This window comes from Rhododendron vialii, chromosome 11a, assembly GCF_030253575.1.
Source record: "Rhododendron vialii isolate Sample 1 chromosome 11a, ASM3025357v1".
NCBI classification, from domain to species: Eukaryota; Viridiplantae; Streptophyta; class Magnoliopsida; order Ericales; family Ericaceae; genus Rhododendron; species Rhododendron vialii.
Window position 1 is genome coordinate 29,715,185 of NC_080567.1, and position 15,883 is coordinate 29,731,067.

The 15,883-nt window shown below is 37.8% G+C and overlaps 1 protein-coding gene across 6 annotated transcripts; it reads right to left on the reverse strand.

The window, feature by feature from the left end:
• Nucleotides 1-4,344: 4,344 nt before the first annotated feature.
• On the reverse strand, nt 4,345-14,746 carry LOC131306399 (cyclic phosphodiesterase-like). Of its 6 annotated transcripts, XM_058332613.1 has the most exons (5): nt 14,351-14,746; nt 11,962-12,016; nt 10,689-10,894; nt 8,146-8,179; nt 5,610-8,045 (listed from the first exon to the last, which is right to left on the reverse strand). In XM_058332613.1, the coding sequence occupies exons 1-3, from the start codon at nt 14,657-14,659 to the stop codon at nt 10,689-10,691; spliced, it is 570 nt and encodes a 189-aa protein (XP_058188596.1). In that variant the 5' UTR covers nt 14,660-14,746; the 3' UTR covers nt 5,610-8,045; nt 8,146-8,179. The 6 variants fall into 6 exon arrangements, with proteins under 6 accessions (XP_058188591.1, XP_058188596.1, XP_058188597.1 ...); XM_058332608.1 differs by lacking the exons at nt 5,610-8,045; nt 8,146-8,179 and adding an exon at nt 4,345-4,821; XM_058332614.1 differs by having other exon boundaries at nt 5,610-8,173.
• Between the last annotated feature and the right edge of the window lie 1,137 nt (nt 14,747-15,883).

Consider the following 15,883-nt stretch of genomic DNA (forward strand, 5'->3'; position numbering starts at 1 on the left):
GACAATGGACTCTCCTCTCTCTCTCTCTCGTTCTCTCTCTTCTCTCTTCTCTTTGTCGTTCTTTGCTTTATCCTCTCTCTGGGGTTCTCTGCTCTCTTTATCATTCTCTCTTTTTCTCTACTGTTCGGCCATTTGAGACGATTTTTTGGTTGTTTTAACCAAATCGGAGCAACGGAGTCACAATGAAAATTAGCTAAATCCATTACAATGTTTGTAAAATTAGAGTTTCAAGGGGTAAGGGTAACTATGAAACCCTAGGCGCAATTTGAAGGTAAAATTGGCCAGCGTATGAACACTACATTGTTCTTATAAGTTTGTGCCAGAGTGTTGTTTTTCTTTTTTGATGTAACTCGTACCAAAATAGAAATGGCTTGAACAAGTTGAAAAGTAGATATGCTTAAGTTAATAATGCTTGTAGCTAGGTTGTTACCTAGTCAAGAAAAGGTACCTGTAATGCTAATAAGTGGGAATGGATTTTGAAGAAATAGATTGGTTTTGATAGGTGGGATGATAGCCCTTTTGGTGAGGAGCTGTTGGGTTATAGTATATTATGCATAATACCACAAAACTGTACCCAAGGTGGTTCTAAGCACCAGAACACATGTTCTACTTGGTTTGCTTATTTGTTACAGGGTTGTGATAAGACCTAAGTTTAGTAGTTGTAGATATTTTATGAAGATGCTCCCGCCCTTATGAAGGGATACACCTCTCCTCCCGTTCTTGATCCTCGCTCTAACCTCCCGCTTTCAATCTTTGCTCTAACAAATTTAAGTAGTTTAGATGTTTTCTAAAGACGCTTTCATAATGGCCTCCCGCTCTCACACATGCGTTATGCGATTAAGGTTCAGACACCAGAAGTCCTTGGTCCTTTTTCTTTCTAATCTTTATTTAATAGGTGGTCATGGATGTGTTTTCAATCACACTGCTGAAGGGAGTGAGAAAGGGACCTGCCATGTCATTTAGAGGTGTTGATAACAGTGTCTTCTGTATGCTTGCACCCAAGATATAGCTTTAGTTTCTTTTCACTCTCCTTTGCTATTTTTATCAAAGAAGAATCCAAGTGGTGGTAGTTTTTAAAAGTTCGTGTAGGATAGTCTAGTCTGAAGTTTCTAGTCAATGACTTTGCATTTCCATTGCCGCTAGTTTGCAAAGAAACGACCGGTGTATTGCTTTTGTAGGTAGTTTTAAATGTTAGAAGGGGATCTGTTTTTATCAGTGAAACAAATATATATTGTTTGCTGAAGGTTTCTTATCTGTGACCTTTTTCATTTTTGCCTTGAAAATTCATGTTAATAAGCCAGGTGAAGTTTAACGAGAATCTTGTCTTCTCTTCTGGTTAATGTCTGACCTTTTATCGTTTCCTATGACAAATAAAAAGGTATTGAGTAGGATGCTTTAACAAAAGGAAGATCGCAATCCTTTGTACCACAACCAAGAGTAGAGAAGCAAAGATTAAAAGCTTGGTTGTTAGTGTTGTTATATTTTGATGTGGATTTTTTGGCCAAATTGCACTTTCCAAGGTCCAGAGTAACCGGTTCATATACTGAAGAATTTTGTTGATCATTTCTGAGTTGTTAGTGCCGTTGTAAGTTCAAGGTTAAAAATAAAAAAAAATTGGAATTCATGGTTAAATTTGTTGGCAAGGGAAAAACCTATGTTTTAATTATCTAATTTACCCTGTTCATTTCTATTTAGGCATGGATTTTGTTTCAACTTGCTTTCCTTAATTTGTTCCTTCTCTGTTTGGTGTTCTAACTCCCTTGAGAAAATTTGCAAATGGAGTTGCTATTCGAGCCATATATAAGTTTAAACCTGCCCTCTCTTTTTTTAAGTGGAAGTAATTACCAAGCTCGGGATTCCCAGAATACCATTTCCAAAAGCTGATGTTGTTTCTGTTCTGTTGTTACTGATATGGTGACTACATAAGAAGCATGGACACAAATACGGTATAATTAGGACACGGACACATGTTTGTAGAGTGTTGTGTGTCCGTAATCGACATGTGTGAAATAGTTGTGGACAGCTTCATATTTGGGATTTAATTTTGATGTGGGAATACCAATGTCTTTTGAGGAATGGTTTGGAAGATGGATTTCGGAGGTGCCGAGTAAACAATAATATGCCACCATTAGTTGTTCTAATGAGAGCTTATAAAATACATTATACAGGGAACTATGAATCGCCCAAGCTAATTAGAAAACCACCCAAGTTGACTTCATTCGAATTCATATAAATCAGCCAATTAGAACTTCATTAACAGGGAACTATGAAATCAACAATATACTAATATAGTTCGTTGAGGCATATCTACAAACACAAGGAAGCACTTAACAAGAAAAAAAAAAACACATTAGCCGAACTATGATGGACATAGATAGCACTCATTACTCATCTTGTTATAGTTTTATTAAACCCATGAATCGATTCCATTTCCTAATAATCCTAACCAATACACTTAAGACCCAATCAATTCCATTGCCTTTAGCAGTCCTCTGCCCCTCCGTAGAAGCTGTTATCAAGTGGAAAAAGATAAGACGAGGTGGACGATAAGCAGCAGATATAACCTGAGAGAGAAACAGAATATGAAAAGCATCCACAGTTACATTCAAACCTGAATATGAAAAGCAGAATAATGTGACAACGTAATTCCAAGAATATCTTAATGCCACTTCACGAATTAATAGATATATTTGGAAATATCATGTAAAATTCATGAATTAATTCAACTTCCTATAACCGTTAGCATCAAGATCAAGAAGAGGGAACATATATTTGGATAATGGATGTCTTCAATAAAATTTGCCTCAAAAATACCTACAAAGTTTCACCAACTATTCAAGACTTGTTTTAATCTGAAATTACTGGAAAATTTTCCTAGCGAATAAGATTCAACCTTCAGCTACAGAGTAAAGCAGTCAAATCTATACTACTCCAGAAAAAACAAGCACAAATGCAACGATGTCTATCTTACAAAAAGTTGAGAAGACCTATATGTAGCCTGAATTAGAGCTTCGCAGTCGGTATGAATTTGTGATGTTAATTGGAATAGATGCTCAGGGGGAGTGATGTCTTACACCTTCAAATTGAAAATGGAACTTGTAAATTTAACACTTGAAGGATTTGTGCTGATGGGAGAACCAAAATTGAACAAGTCACTCTTCTTCTAGTGGTCTGCCAGGGCATACAAACATCATGCTTGGCTTATTTTTTATTTTTTATTTCTTATTTTCTTCTAAATTCTAGTTCAATTATTTTTCTTAGAGCATTGTTGGAGAGACAAAAAGTCAACCCACATGACTAAATATGCTACTTTATGGTTCTCATTGCGTTGTAATTATTTTCCTTGTGCTAAGATAATGTCTACAATAAGTGCTTGAATGTACAGTTGCTAATTTTCACTCTCTGAGTTTGGTTCCAGTGAAATGTATACCTAATTTTTGGTTTTTGATTGATTAATGTAGAAGCCGAATGGTTGTTCCTTTTTTACATGGTATGACCCCCTACTTGTGCTAGATGAATGGATTATGGAAGGCATATGTCAAGAAAATTGGTCAAATTGCAAGCTGAAAATGAAGAGCTTCTAAGGAAAAATGAAACAATGGTGATGAATTGAGGAATTGATGAGCCCAAATGAGAGTGTGGCCAAAAAACTTCGAGAGTTATTGAAAAGAAATGAAGAGTTGGTGAAGTCCTTAACATTGTCTGAAGCCAAAGTGTTAAAGCTCCAGCTTTTGTTGATTGTTATGTTAATTATGGGCTTTGCCATTTGTTTGAGGGGTTTCAAGTTTGTGAACAAAGGAAACATATTGTTCTTGCAATAAGGTCTCAGTTGTAACATTTGCAGTTTATTTAGGCTTGAAATTGAATATAGATTATGTCGAAGACAGTTGATTCCAAACAGAATGATTTATATGCTATTTCCATTTTTTGCACAAATCATCCATTCTATTTGGTACTCTCTTAGAAAGGTGCTGCAATGAACTTTGTTTGCCAGATTGAAAGTGCCATATCAAACTGAAAGTGCCCTATCAAAGTTTGTAGGTGGTGTTGGTGTAAAACCGTTGTACGTGGAAAATGCTATGATTCTTACTTAATGCTACTTAGTCTTGCACACATACATAATTGAAATGTGGGGGCATGCATGTTTTACCAAACGGAGCCAAGCACACAGTGTCTATCTCTCCTACATAAATCCAGAGAACGCTTTCTCTCCTCCCCTGTTTTCCAGAAAAGCCAACAGTTTTGCAACACCCAGAAATCAAGTCTCCAAAAGATGCGTACAACACCCAACCGTAAAACAGAAATGGCAGTGGTTGTGCTTCTAGAAGTGTTAAGTACACAAAGTTACAGAACTGAACAAAATTTCAATTAAAGGGATGTCGAAAAGCCAATTACAAGCATCAAACTAGCAAATATTAACTAACTAGCAAATATTAACTGAAACAAGAACAACATAGCACAACTGGCCATAAGTCTAGCCCGTTACACACAATGCAGAGAATCAGTTGGTCCCTTAATCTACAAAAGGAAAGCTCTTATAAGTTTTACACACAATGCAGAGAATCACTTGGCACAACCTGTAACTATTTTGCAAACCATCTGGTGGTGTTATTTGCTACTACTCCTACATAGTCTTTAGAATGGAGAAAACTTGATAGACACAACACACTCCCCCTTCCCCATTGGGATCCCTGGACAGTCTATGATCCTGTTTCCATCAAAGTCGACACACGACTATTTGATAGAGTTGACGGTTCCCCGATTTGTCGTCCTCCTCCACGACCACGCATGTCTCGTAAAACCTCCGATTTGGTTGGATTCCTATAAGGAAAAAAAGAAAGAGGTTGTGGGTCTTTTGAGTTGTGACTAAGATTCATACTAACAAGAGTAATATGAAATAACAAGAAACTAATATGTACTAATATGAAATAACATGAATCCATGGCTTTGGAAAAACTTGACCTTTATAGCACAAATTTAATAAAATGCAAAGAGCTAAGAAAATCAAAAAATTCAAAAAGTTCTACATGTATTGACAACCAGATCGAGAACCGTTTTTATAGTAGTCGTCTTACTTAAGTTTTTTTTTTTTGGGAAAATGTGCTATTACCATTCCAAATAAGAAAAAAAAGTTATGAACTAAAGCTGAAAATAGTTTGTAATTATCCACCAGATCGAGAACCGTTTTTGCCCTAATTTGGCCTTCTCTCTGGTTCGAAGCAGATCGAGAGAGGAATATCAACAACAGTGAATCAAGGGTTAGAACAAAAAAAGAGAGCCCTAAACTGGTTCGGGAAAAAAAACCCCCCTAATAATCGGGAAAGAGAAACCTTGGTGGTGTGGTTCGTACTTCTTCTACTGGATTGATTGTCCAGCCCTTCGTCGTCTGTTAATTTCGTTCTTCGTTCTCCTGTGTTCGAACACAAGGGTTAGGGTTTCTAGTTCTCGTACGGAACGCGAGAGAGAGAGAGAGAGAGAGAGAGAGAGAGAGAGAGAGAGAGAGAGAGAGATTATAAAAATCAAACCAGAGAGAGTGAGAGACCTTTAGTCATTCTTGTGTCCTTCATTCGTCGTCGTCGTCGTTCTTCTTCTTCTTCTCTTCTTCGTTCATCCGCTTTCTTCTTTTCTTCTCTGGTTCTCTCTCTCTCTCTCTCTAAGCGTCCGTGTGAATAACATTCGAAGGGGGCAAGTGTGAAATGAACCGAAGAGGGGGGAAAGTGTAATTTGTGCGTCTTTTATGCCTTTTCTTTCCGTGGCCGTTGGATTAAATCCAAGGGCTGAGAACAAAGGACAGCTCCAAACAACCGTCTGGGATCCCTCAAGGGATTCGGAGTGTGTGTATCCCTAATCCCTCTGTCATGCCTCTCTCTATCCCTAATCCCTCTGTATCTAACATCCAATCCCTCATTCTCTCTCTGCGATTCACTTCGATCGTCCACCGCATGGTACTATGGGAAGCTTCCAAACCTGATGCGTCACCGCCGTGTGAGCGGTCAAAGGGGTTTAGAGTAGACTGATCATCGTTGCATCGCCCTCGTCGCCCACCAGGTCTGCTTACATCTATCTCTCTCTCTCTCCCTCTCTCTCTCTCTCTCAGTTACAAACCCACCCCAAAACGATTACCTTTTTTTGATTTTTTTAAAAAAAAAGTCTGGTTCGGGTAACCAATCGGTTCGGGGATTACCCGAACCCTGAATTGTTCGGTTATGGATTCTTCTTGCTCTACCTGTTCGGGTATCGGGGCAGATATGGGTAAGGGTTTGGTTTCGGGGATCGGGTACAAAATTCCCCATATCCGCCCCGAACGCCCCGATTGCCATCCCTAAATGAAAGCCCAACGCAAAAAAAAACTCTAAACCTAACCTAAGAGCCGTCTCCTCCTGCCACAGACAGCACAACCACCACCGCTAGATTTCACCACTGACATCTACCAAGCCACCACGGTCACCCACAGTAAGGAAAATCGAAACCAGCAAACCCAAACTGCTGCGGAAGCTGAACCAAGCTGTTATGCAAGAACAGGGCCGGCCAACGACAGCCACGGCGGGAACGAACGCCAAACTGCCGCGGAAGCTACACCAAGCCGTTAGGCGAGAACCGGGCCGCCCAACGATGGCCACAGTGGGAACCAATGCCAACCGCTCCATCCGAACCCAAACGGACCCTAGCCGTTAAGCCAAAGTCAGAGGACCCAGCAGCACCTCTAATCGGAAACAAGCGGGCTGACTAATGGCCAAGTAACCGGGAGCAAAACAACTAAGGAAAGGGGGGTCAAAAAAAACAGATCTGAGATGGAGAAGATGAGGGAACGGAGCCATACCAAACGGAAATGGATCGTACCAAGACCGCTCTTCGGCGACCGAGAAACCCCAAAGATGATCCGCCAACCGAAATCAGAACACAAAAGACTAATCTAGAGCTCATATTGTCTAAACAAAATAAACAGGCTAAAAGCCCACAAAACATGGATTTCGAGGCAAGTTATTTTCTATACATACATCAACTAAAAGTTCATTTAGCAAAAACAACTTGTCTAAAGTCTTTAAGTTATGGACAAACTTTTTAGGGAAGACCCAAACCTCATATATGGAAAAGGGTTGGGACGTGACATACAGGGGCCAAGAAGCACTCAGAAAAGATTCAAACTTCTGAGGGGTCGGCAAATTAAAAATTATGTGTGTTGTGTTTAGATGAGTTTTTGAGAAATTTTATAGGGTTATGAGTAGAGAGAGAAATGAGGGTAATGATTGGAGAGAGATAATTAGAGAAATGAAAATAATGAATAGAAATAGGGGTGAGTAATGATTAGAAGTAGAGGTAATGAGTGTTTTTTGAGTTGAGATTTTTTTTTTCAAAAAGCAATCCAAACAAAGCATTCATGTCCGGAGACGACACACGTATGATGAATTTCTTTAGGGGTTAAGTCAGTTTTCCTGCCCTTGTATTATCTTGAAGTCCATATTAATATGTAGTCATGGAAGAATCTTGACACTACGTGAAACTTGTGGCCCTTATATCATCTTGTACTCTAGAGTATATTATAATATGTAGTGTTGAATGAATCTGGAGGATCTAGATACTGCGTAGCACTTGTGGTGCTTATATTATCTTAAACTCCATATTCCATATTAATAATTAGTATTAGACCGGACAGATCCGGACACTACGCCCAAAAAAAACTTTAAGAATTTTTTGGCTTAGTAAGACCCACTTGCCTTGTTTGAAAAGTCAATTCTAACCGCTAAAGACGAAACTATTATACCAGTAACATAAAACAGGAAGATCTCATACATCATCGATTATATATAATGCTGTTTATTTCACCACCAATGTTGCATGATAGGATTTATCCTTCATTTCTATTTACGTAATTTGATTCACATACCAAAACCCATAATAATTATCCAACCAACACATGAAACATCAGTAGAAATCCGTAAGCATTAGCTACAAAAACATCCAAAACATAATTCATCCTTATTATAACAACAATTGGTAGGAGGGAAACTAGGCTGAAAGTGGAAAGCAGCATGTAGCTTCCAGAGCTATAAGATTAATAGGACACTAATCCGAATGAGCATCTTGGCCATCAGGAAATAAGAAGATTTAAGAATAAAAAGAATCCTTTCCAATGGAAATCATCACCTAATTAATATGCAAAACCAAAAACCCTCTGCATCTGAAATTGAAGCCAGGAATTAGGATCAAACATGGCAAAAACCTACAAGGATGGCTATAAGCAGTGTTGTCTAAATCTTATAAGATCAAAAAAGCAAAGAAGTAAGTAAGATAGCTCTAAAGTTATGAAGAAATGATCCTTGTTGGTAAGACCTCTCAAAAAAATAATTATTCGAATGGTTGTTGAGTCCTCAATTTCATCTAGAAATATTCAGAATTTGAATAAATTGGTTTCAATAGAAGTAGGGGGCAATGTCGTAAAACGTCTGAGCATTGATTATGAAGGTGCAGATCCTGAGCTGTTGGTAAGATTGGTGAAGCGAAGTTAGACGCCTGTCGCAATCAAGTCGAGGAGGTTATAGCCTAGAAAATTAGAAAATGGGGAGAAATGCGACAAAAGGGATGACCATATAGGGCTTGTTCATATGAAGATTGGTATTTTAATTAGGTGTCAACAATCAATGGAGGACCATCGGGTGGCATATTTAGGTGTTTTTTTAGTTGATATCTTACCAACTCCATTTGAGGATTGGCAAGTTCGTGAGATTATTCGGGCCATATGCACCAACTTAGTTTGGAATACTACCATAACAAAAATGAATTTTCCGTTCTACCTATTAGCTTATTGTGCTCGATCCCCAGAGAGCCCTCTATGCACATCCACTGCAAGAAAACCAAGATGGTGTGGGATCTCTGTAAGTTATAAAGGTTTCTATGTGAGACTCTAACTCTATTGTTCGATAGATGAATGATGTTACGGATTACAGGCAGTGGCAGACTACTTCAACAGATTTTCTTGACAGTATTGCCATGGTGGGATGGAGTCTTTGGAGGGGAAAAGGAGTGTTCCAAACTTCCAAGGGGCTCCTATCATAGCTAAGTCAATTGCCTTGAAGATGGAACAAGCACGGGAAGAACTAAAGCTGGCATCATCAGTTTCAGTCTCAGACCCTTTTAGCAGAGCTGCAGCCCCCTCTGTGTAAACCCAGATGGAAGGCCCCAGCCCAGTGAGCCATTAAATTGAACTGTGATGTGTAGTGGAAGGAGCTCGGCTATGATTTTTCAGCAGTTATTCTACGAAACCACACAGGCGAAAGTTCTAAATGGAAAAACGATCAAGGTCGTTCACTCTTCAACTTTTGTTTGCAAAGCAGTTGGCTCCTAGAGCAGCTTGTCTGATGGCCATTGCTCTGGGTTTGAGATCAGTGGAGATAGAAAGCAACAGCAAGACAGCAAGCTTCCAATCTCGTTGAGTGTCCCGGTATTGCTACCCCTGGGAGTGTTCACATATTATTCAAGATATTATATCTCATTTCTGAACTTTATTTAGTTCGTGCATGGATCCCTACAGAGAGCAAACTGAGCTGCCCATTGGGTAGCGTCTTTTTCTTCTGGAACACTACCTCAGAACTGTGTTTCTTTGATCCCAGCCAAGCTATGTGTAATCCTTGGGTCTAATGTTTCTCCCTCTTCTTAATGCAAATATGTTTGCCGATCAAAAAAATTAGCATATTGTAATATCTAGCCAAGTTAATAAATCTTTTTCTCATGAAAAAAAGTCTTACAATGCATACTACATATCTTACAATTAGTGATATGTCTAGAGGTAAAATTGTGCAAACCTGTAACATAACTAATGTCTGAATAAATCTTACGCTACTAATTTGATGCGATATGTACCCTAAGATATGGGTCATATAGAGGTAAACCAATAACAATGTCTAAACCTATCTTATGTTTGAAGCAAATATTTTTGCCCAATCCATGATGCGATATTCCAATTTTTTATTACCAGAATGCATCATATGGTTGAAGAACAAAATTTTTATCATTTAAGTTTGTACTCAATATGAGTAATAGATTTTATGTCATACCGGCTATGAAGCACCGACACCACTAGAGGTTGAAGTGTCGCAGTGTCCAGAGTCTCCGAATACGGGGACACGTGTCCGACATGCCACGTGGCGTGTCCAATAATTTACTTTAAATATATGAGGGGGACACGGCTGGGGACACTGACAGGGACACGGCGGGGGTCAAAGTGTAATTTTTTTATAAAATTTCTGGGGTCAAACTGTATTTTTTTACAAAATTTTTGGGGTCAAACTGTTGTTACTTAAATATATAAATAAATAAGTAAACAAATAAACATACACGTGGCGTGTCCTCTGCCGTGTCTGTGTCCCCATTTTTTAAGAATTCGCACGTCCCTGTGCCCGTGTCTGTGTCCGTGGCCGTGTCCGTGCATCATAGCATACCGGTATAACAATTTTTGTTACTTATATTTCGACTTGCTAACGTACCTTATGGTACTCGATATGTATCCGATACGTAAAATAAAAAACAATGCAGAATACCTATCCTGTTATGACAACCTTAGCTAGAATTTCACAAACTCAAGTTACAAGAGTGCCAAAGTAAAAGGACTCGACAAGTTTTGCATTCACTTTCAGTCAGTCAAAGAGGAGCAAATAACAAGTCTTTTTACAAACGTGGAAGTATTTCTGTACCTAATTAGTGTCGAGATTGAATTCAGCTATCTTCTTCCAGGATTTCAGAGTCATGTCTTCAGTGTCTGTTTCGTACAAAGCAAGGCTGCTTATCTGGAAGCTGAGGTTGTTGATGCTTTCATCAAGGATGTTGGTTTTCTCTTGAGCTTTCTTTTTCTCCTCATTGGATAAATCCCCATAAAGGATACTCAGATGTGGCATATAAGCTGCAAGAGTTATACGGCACGTATTAATTAGCAAAACCCATCTTCGAATCAAACGGATAAGGACATAAATCAGCATTCTTTGTTCCATAGATGTTGGACATATGGTAAATATCAGGTTAAACTAAGGAAAATAAAAGTCACACTGCAGCAAACTCCGGTTGTTTTTTTTCTCTGAATATTGAACTGTTCCATAATGCATTCTTCCAAATAGCATTACCAACAAAAGTGGTTCGAGACTCAGAATATTAAGAGATCTTAACCCAATAAACTAGCGTTTATAATTTTGTAGATACTAGCAACATTAAGCTTCAGCCTTCAAGTTATTGCAAACAACATTTGTTTTAAGCTTTGTCAGCTAGTCAATTAAGTCGCGGTAAAAATAAGCGTTTCCACAGTAGATAGTAATTGATGACAAACTGCCCTTGATTCAGAATGAACCTGTAATAAGCATTCACTCTACAAGGATATGATCTGTTATTACCTTGCATCTGAAAGATGTATTAGTTGTTAATTTTTATGGGATCAAGTTCAACTAAGGGAAATACATGCCACACGGAAGCCAAATCTAGATATTACTCTCCGACTGCTATGGATGTTGAAGTATTTTATAATGTACTCTTACACATTTTATCTCCAACTGTTACCAATCGCTTTGCCAACAGGTGCAAGAATGTTAAGAGAATCTTAACCTATAAACTTAGGTTTCCATCTCGTAGATACTAGCAAACATTAAACTTATTAGTATTAAGCTTTTTCAGGCAAATTCTATCAAGTGTTGGCCATATTACGCATTTCCTTAATATATATTAATTGATGACAAAGTGCCCAGGTTTTTGAAGAGACATGAACTACGTTATATTGCTATGCAAGCATAGACAAACCTCTTACAATGCATCCAAACATTCAATGAGCTGTGGGAATTAGAAACTAGTTCAATAGAAATAGAAAATGCTTCTTCCTATGAAGCAAGAGAAAGTGCTTCTACCATTTCTTGATTATATCTGCATTTGAAAAAACTAAATCACATGACTTAATCAACAAAGTTTCAGAGACTTGAGTTGTCTTACGGGTCGAGCTCTTGTAACCAAAATGCCTGGTGCAGTGTGAACTAGCCTCCAATACCTGAAATAAAAAATCCATGACACCAAATCCTGTTCAGCATACTGGGATACAAGTGCTTGCTAACATATAACAAAATGAGAATAAAGTGAAAAATTATCTAAATTAATGCCTACCCTCCATCGTTTTAGAAAAAGTTTAACAAAGACAAATATGATGCCTTAGCAACAAGAACAACCGACAATTGACTAACCAACTTCCTTTTTAGTCTAACTCATTCCCAAATAACCAATTCGATGATGCTTGTGCCTCGACGGTAGGGCCTCACTGGCTTGTCACACTAATTTTGTAGGAATGCCTAAGAAACTGGAAACCCCTTCTATACTGCTAATACGCCACTTTACCCAATATGAGCTCAGCCTTTTCCTTTCTTTTATCATCTCCTTGCCTAGTTCCATCGATTTCCAAACTTTATTTGCTTTGCTCTCCTAGGCTCTAACCAAACACAAGGGCGTGGCTGCCAAATTGGGTTTGGGGGTTCCTTCCTGCTCTCACATCATTTTTAACATGCTAGAAACCTAATATGAGGTAATTCTGCATTCTCCCTTTCTTGCACCAAAGTTTATTCACAACCGCAAATAAAATGGCAGTATACAGTATGACCCAAACAAATATGCAAGTGTTCATCAAAAAACCCAAAAGACTATTCTAGGGGCAAGTTGAGCCGTGAGACGGCATGTGCCGAGAGATTAGCTGTGGTGAAGCCTTGAATACACTCGTTACTTAAAAGAAGAAACTGTATTCATCTAAAACCTGGGGCAAGTTAACCCCTAATCTTTGCATACCCGGCCAGATACATTTGCGGATCATGACCATTGTTCATCCACATGTTGTGTTTTCCCTTCTTGAAACCAATAATTTCTAAAATTTATAATAGAACCAATACGCAAATTCATCTTAGACTTCAGCAGCTATTCACCCATCAATTTTTCCATGCTTGAAATTGATAAAAGTTTAAATTCTGAACCCATTTGATGAAGCTCATCGTTCACCCTCATTTTCATGTTCTTCAATTATTGCAGAAAATAATCTTTACCTTAAAAAAAAATGCCGGTATCCATCTAAGACAGCTTCCTTCCCACCCTATCCTCGGCCCGCACCCACCATAACCCGCACACTCGCACACACAAAAACATAAATCTATCTTTACATTCTTGGAACACGATAGGAATTAAAACTGAGGGGCCATTGTGATGCAGGCCACCATTTTAATTAATCTAAAAATATTAGAATTTTAGTTTATTATTTTGAATTCAGTATTTTAGTAGGAATCAATCCGTTTTAGCATAAATTGCCTAGGATATTATGTTTTCTTATTTAGGTTGATTATATTTCCTTTTTATTATTTTCTTGTTCTCGAAGATTTCGATTTTTAGCTTTCCTTTATTTTATTTTATTTTTAGTATTTCTAGGTCATCATTATAAATTACAGTAAGTTGTAAGCCTTACGGTTAAGGATTTGTTTATGAATTGATTAATGAAAATTTGAGAAGTTTTCTCAATATTGTTTGTTCGTAGAGAGATTATCTCTAGTTCAAACTTATTCGTGATTGTCCTTGTTGCGCGTTCTTCTTTTTTGACACGCCTCCCTACATTACATTGCCATCAGTTCAAATTTTCAAAACACAAAAAACAGAAGAAAGAGGGAATACAACTCTTTTTGATATAAAAGTTTTACCACAGATTTTTACGTTGTAATTAGGTATAGCGGTATTATTTCCTAGAATTGGTGGCCAATCCCTACATAACAACAATTTTGCATTCTATAAAAAATATTTTATGTAGATGAAACACATATTTTAATATATACCACAAATTTTTACAATGTAGTTCTATATAGCTAACTTTTAACTGTATATCATCTTTTGTTGACGCATTTTACAAGACATGATATGTATCCCGATACGATTCATAAGTAGAGGAAAAACGAACAACGATACACGATACATGTCCCGATTTGATTTGAAAACATTGTTGTTGGCCAATCCCTACATAGCAACAAAACCATGCCCAGAATGTCGATGCAAACATTTTAAAACAAACTAACCGATTGAACAAGTCCAATACAACATACGGTCATACTACACACAGATAGAGAGGAACACATACATAGAAAATGTATCACGAAAATTACCATGCATATTGCATACATATCAATCAAAATTTGAAATAAGCTATCCTATTGAACAAGCCCAAATGCCCAATACAGTCAAAAAGAAATTGACTAAAAGAAGAAAAATTACGCAAGCCTATACAACTCTTTTTGATATAAAAGTTTTATATCAAAAAATTAACTAAAACTGACAACCAAACAAGAGCAATGTGATTCATAATTACCTGAGGCGTTGGATGGAGGAGAAGAAAGATGCACTGATAGAAGAAGGTGCCAGTGGCCACTCTCTCCACGGTGGCGGTGTAGGCTCTGACGCCCTGACAAGCGGCTCGGAACTTGTCAAAGGCGTCGTCCTCCGTCAGGCTAATAGCGCCGACGACGGTGACGTGGGGTTCGAACTCGGGCCCATCGAACTCCAATCGGAGCCCAGCCATCAGCTTCTTGAGCCGCTCTGTTACGTCCTCCGGTGGTATCGCCCACACTGAATACATATGTTTCGGGGGCTGAGGTGGTTCGGGGACTTGTTCCTCCATGGAGAAATTGATCGGATCAATAGAGAGGAACAAAGGGACTCTGTTGAGAGAGGAAAGATAGATGGGGATAGGTGTAACTAAAGTACTTCAGTATTGCCCTACGGATACGGTTTTCCTATAAATTATCGATATCGCAAATTTTACCCTGCGGTTTCTAAGTACTTCAGTATTGCCCCAGGAAACCTTCTGAAAAAGCAAACTTCACTTTGACGCTTCACTTCCAAAAGGAGCGTTTTCGCGAAACCCTGTACTTGGACACAAGTTCCACTTTGCTCTTTACGGTAACTCTCAGAAACAGGGGCGTTTTATATCTTTTCTAGTCTTGACCCATTTTTTTAATCTAAATTTGGGTGAAATTTTTGAGTAAAAAACTTCGTTTGGGTATGCATTCTTCATTGTCGAACCCTTATTTTTACCTAAATCTCATGTTTTTTGTTCCTTTAAAATTTGGGCTTCCTCCATTTGGGTAAAGAAAAAGGTAAAACTCAATAGGTGTAGGCAAAATAGTACTATGTCATTGGAGATTAATTTTTATTGTTTGTACTCAAATTTTAAGTCTGAAAAAAAGAGCGAGTACTTGGGAAGGAGGGTAAAGTAGAATTTAGAAGTAAAAACTAATCCTATATGTAATTATGTATCTTTTAATTTCGTTATTCTGACCCTACAATTTTCTAATATAACAACCTTACCTCAACAAAGCTTCTAAAACAAATTCTACAAAGAGAAATAGAATCAAAATTATTGATAAGGGAGTGTACATTGCATTAGTTTCATCTTACACATATAATTGAGGGCATGAGCACGTAATCACTCTCGTAGAAAGTAGAAACTACCAAATTTCGATCCATAGTGCACGTTGGGGTGATTTAAATGCACCCAGGAAATATCTTTTCTTTTCTTTTTTAATCTTGTGTACATCAGTACAAAATAAAAAAGTGAGTTAACAATCATGGGTACTACTACCACATTCCCGTAATCACAAATGCGTTATGAAAACAAAATTCCGCGGTACTTCCTCCCTTTCATCCATTTTGAAAACCCCGTCATTTATCAAGTAGTAACAATATATAACACTTCAAAATCTATTTTTTCGAATGGTTCTACATCAATCAAAACAACGAAATGTTGCCAAGAAATAAAATAAAAATAAAAACATTTTTTGTTCTAATTGATGAAATTTTTTAATAATGAACAAAAGAGGAAGGGAGAATTTTTAACACGAAA